This window comes from Acromyrmex echinatior, chromosome 14 (assembly GCF_024713525.1).
Source record: "Acromyrmex echinatior isolate Ae372 chromosome 14, ASM2471352v2, whole genome shotgun sequence".
NCBI lineage: Eukaryota > Metazoa > Arthropoda > Insecta > Hymenoptera > Formicidae > Acromyrmex > Acromyrmex echinatior.
Genome location: NC_141865.1, coordinates 3,879,020 through 3,880,357, shown reverse-complemented (window position 1 = coordinate 3,880,357; position 1,338 = coordinate 3,879,020). Strand labels below are relative to the sequence as shown.

General features: G+C 50.4%; 1 protein-coding gene across 1 annotated transcript; it reads right to left on the bottom strand.

Annotated features, from left to right (window-relative positions):
• Window positions 1-234: 234 nt before the first annotated feature.
• LOC105154778 (protein GVQW3) lies at window positions 235-1,119 on the bottom strand. The gene has a single exon (XM_011070497.1). It carries the CDS (start codon window positions 1,117-1,119, stop codon window positions 235-237), a length of 885 nt encoding a protein of 294 aa, XP_011068799.1.
• Between the last annotated feature and the right edge of the window lie 219 nt (window positions 1,120-1,338).

Here is a 1,338-nt window from a genome sequence, read left to right as displayed (position 1 = left end):
CATTATAAAAGTAATGCGCATTTTCTGGGAAAAATAGATTTATTGATAGTAGCGGTACAAATGCTCAAAATTCTTCAAAATACTCTCCCCCTGAATCAATACACTTGCGGAGACGTCTCTGCCACGCCTGAAAGACACGCTGAAACTCCTCGACGGGAATGTCTCTTAGGAACGTTGTAACATGCTTTTGGATATTTTCCACGGACTCCCAATGCTTTTCTTTCAGCTCTCTCTTCAGACGGGGAAACAAAAAAAAGTCGCACAGAGCCAAGTCGGGACTGTAAGAGGGCTGGGGGACCACTGGGGTGTTGCTCCGGGCCAGGTAGCCCGGTTGGCAACAATGAAGGTCGTGTGGCTGGGGGCATTGTCATGGTGGAGCTTGATCGCGTCTTTGATGTCAGCCCTCACGCGCGCGAACCGGCGTTTCAATCTCTTGAGCACCTCCAGGTAGAAGGCTGAGTTGACAGTTTCTCCCTGCGATACAAACTCAAAATGGACGATTCCTCGGACGTCAAAAAAGACAATGAGCGTCGTTTTGATGCGAGACTTGCTCATTCGCGCTTTCTTGGGGCGGGGGGATGATTTTGAGTGCCACTCGCTGCTCTGCCTTTTCGATTCTGGGTCGTACTCGAACATCCAAGATTCGTCTCCGGTTACGACAGAGTTAAGAAAGTCCGGCTCATTTTGAATCAAATCCAATAATTCTTGACAGCGCGAAACTCGAAGTTCTTTCTGGTCTGCCGTCAACACTTTCGGCACAAGCTTCGCGCAGACCTTGCGCATTTGCAGATTCTCCGTCACTATCCCATGTACCGCAAATGTGGACATGTTTAGGGTGTCAGCGATGTACTGGATGCTCAATCGACGGTCGGAACGCAAAACTTCGCACACACGATTTACGTTTTCGTCGGTTCTGGCCGTTGTTGGGCGTCCAGAACGGGGTTCGTCGGCGACCTCCTCCCGGCCCTCCTTGAACGCCTTGTGCCACCTCCCGGACTGTGACCTTGAAATGCAGTCGTCCTTGAAGGCCTCTTGAAGCATCTGGAATGTTTCGATTGCATTCTTTCCAAGTCGCACGCAAAACTTGATGGCGTATCGCTGTTCAAGCGAACGCTCCATCGCGCCGTGTTACAAAGTCGAAAAACACACTTCACGCGGAGGCACGTCTTTCCACTCAGACTGCTCGGAGCAAACTGGCGACTGGCTGCCTTGGAAGGGCAGACCCCCCACCACATTTCCCGACCCATTTTACCCCGCTGCGATGGATATTCGCGTCATAATAAAATCATGCGCATTACTTTCATAATGGACCTTGTATTGGGAGTACAAATAAGTTTC

Bases quoted from the DNA above. Each gene is read 5' to 3' on its own strand.
- LOC105154778 (XM_011070497.1), bottom strand. From the start codon at position 1,119: ATGGAGCGTTCGCTTGAACAGCGATACGCCATCAAGTTTTGCGTGCGA.